Raw genomic sequence first — 987 nt, forward strand, 5'->3', positions numbered from 1 at the left:
CTATAAATGATATTTAAACTTATCTTACATTTTGGCTAAAAATAAATATAATTTTCCATTTTCTTGATTTCTTTACTAACTAGATATTTTCTGATTTTTTTTTTTTTTTTGAAGGAAAATCCATTTAGAGAACGGATCTCAGAAGTTTTTACGCGACGCCAGGATTCAGGACAATCAACGTCCCTCTCCGAAGGAATCTGTTTCGAGGAATTTCTCGAGATGTTGTCCGTGTTCTCTGAACAAGCACCGCGGGATTTGAAAGTCTTTTACGCCTTCAAAATTTACGGTACGGACCACCAGGTGAACCAGACGAGCGGACAGACGGACGGACGGACGGATCGTGAGAGAGCGTGGAGGTCGACCTCGCTGTACCTATAGTTGTTCCATGGGATGAGGAGTACATACGGCGCTCAGACACGACATCCACGATGCACGAGAATATTTGCACGGAACAACCGATCGATTTTGCCGCGGTGCAGCGTTATAATTATACCCTCGTCCGAGAGCGGGGTGTTTTTCCTTCGCCGTAGATTACGCGTTTTTATCTCGTTACCCATTCTAACTCCCATAAATATTTTACGATTAGGCTTAAGTGAAAGAGCGCATTATTCTCGATACAGAGAGAAAAGAAGAGAAAACGGCGCGTGATCCGTTTGTCTTCGCTTAGACAATAATTCCGACGAACGTTCGTATTGCTCGCATCTATCAATTTGTAATCTTCCGCGAACAGATTTCGACGAGGACGGGGTGTTGGGTCTGGGCGATTTGGAGCGCACCTGTCGGCAACTGACTCGAGGTGGGCTAAGTGCCGAAGAGGTGGCTACCGTGTGTCGAAAAATTTTGGAGGAGAGCGACATAGACGGCGACGGGGCTCTGTCCTACCTCGAGTTCGAGCACGTTGTAACCAGATCTTCCGATTTCATGGCGACTTTCCACATAAGAATATGAATATTGCACAATCGATCAATATTGAAATTAGATGTAAAA

At 44.6% G+C, this 987-nt stretch overlaps 1 protein-coding gene across 1 annotated transcript; it reads left to right on the top strand.

Moving 5' to 3' along the window:
- Positions 1-81: 81 nt before the first annotated feature.
- Positions 82-970, top strand: LOC105462178 (calcium and integrin-binding family member 3-like; the record flags this gene model as incomplete). Its single annotated transcript, XM_011708707.1, has 2 exons — positions 82-286; positions 731-970. Coding segments are annotated over 2 exons (423 nt in total), but the record flags the coding sequence as incomplete, so codon positions are not given.
- Positions 971-987: the final 17 nt, after the last annotated feature.

The sequence above is a fragment of the Wasmannia auropunctata genome, unplaced genomic scaffold (genome assembly GCF_000956235.1).
Source record: "Wasmannia auropunctata unplaced genomic scaffold, wasmannia.A_1.0 LD268939.1, whole genome shotgun sequence".
NCBI lineage: Eukaryota > Metazoa > Arthropoda > Insecta > Hymenoptera > Formicidae > Wasmannia > Wasmannia auropunctata.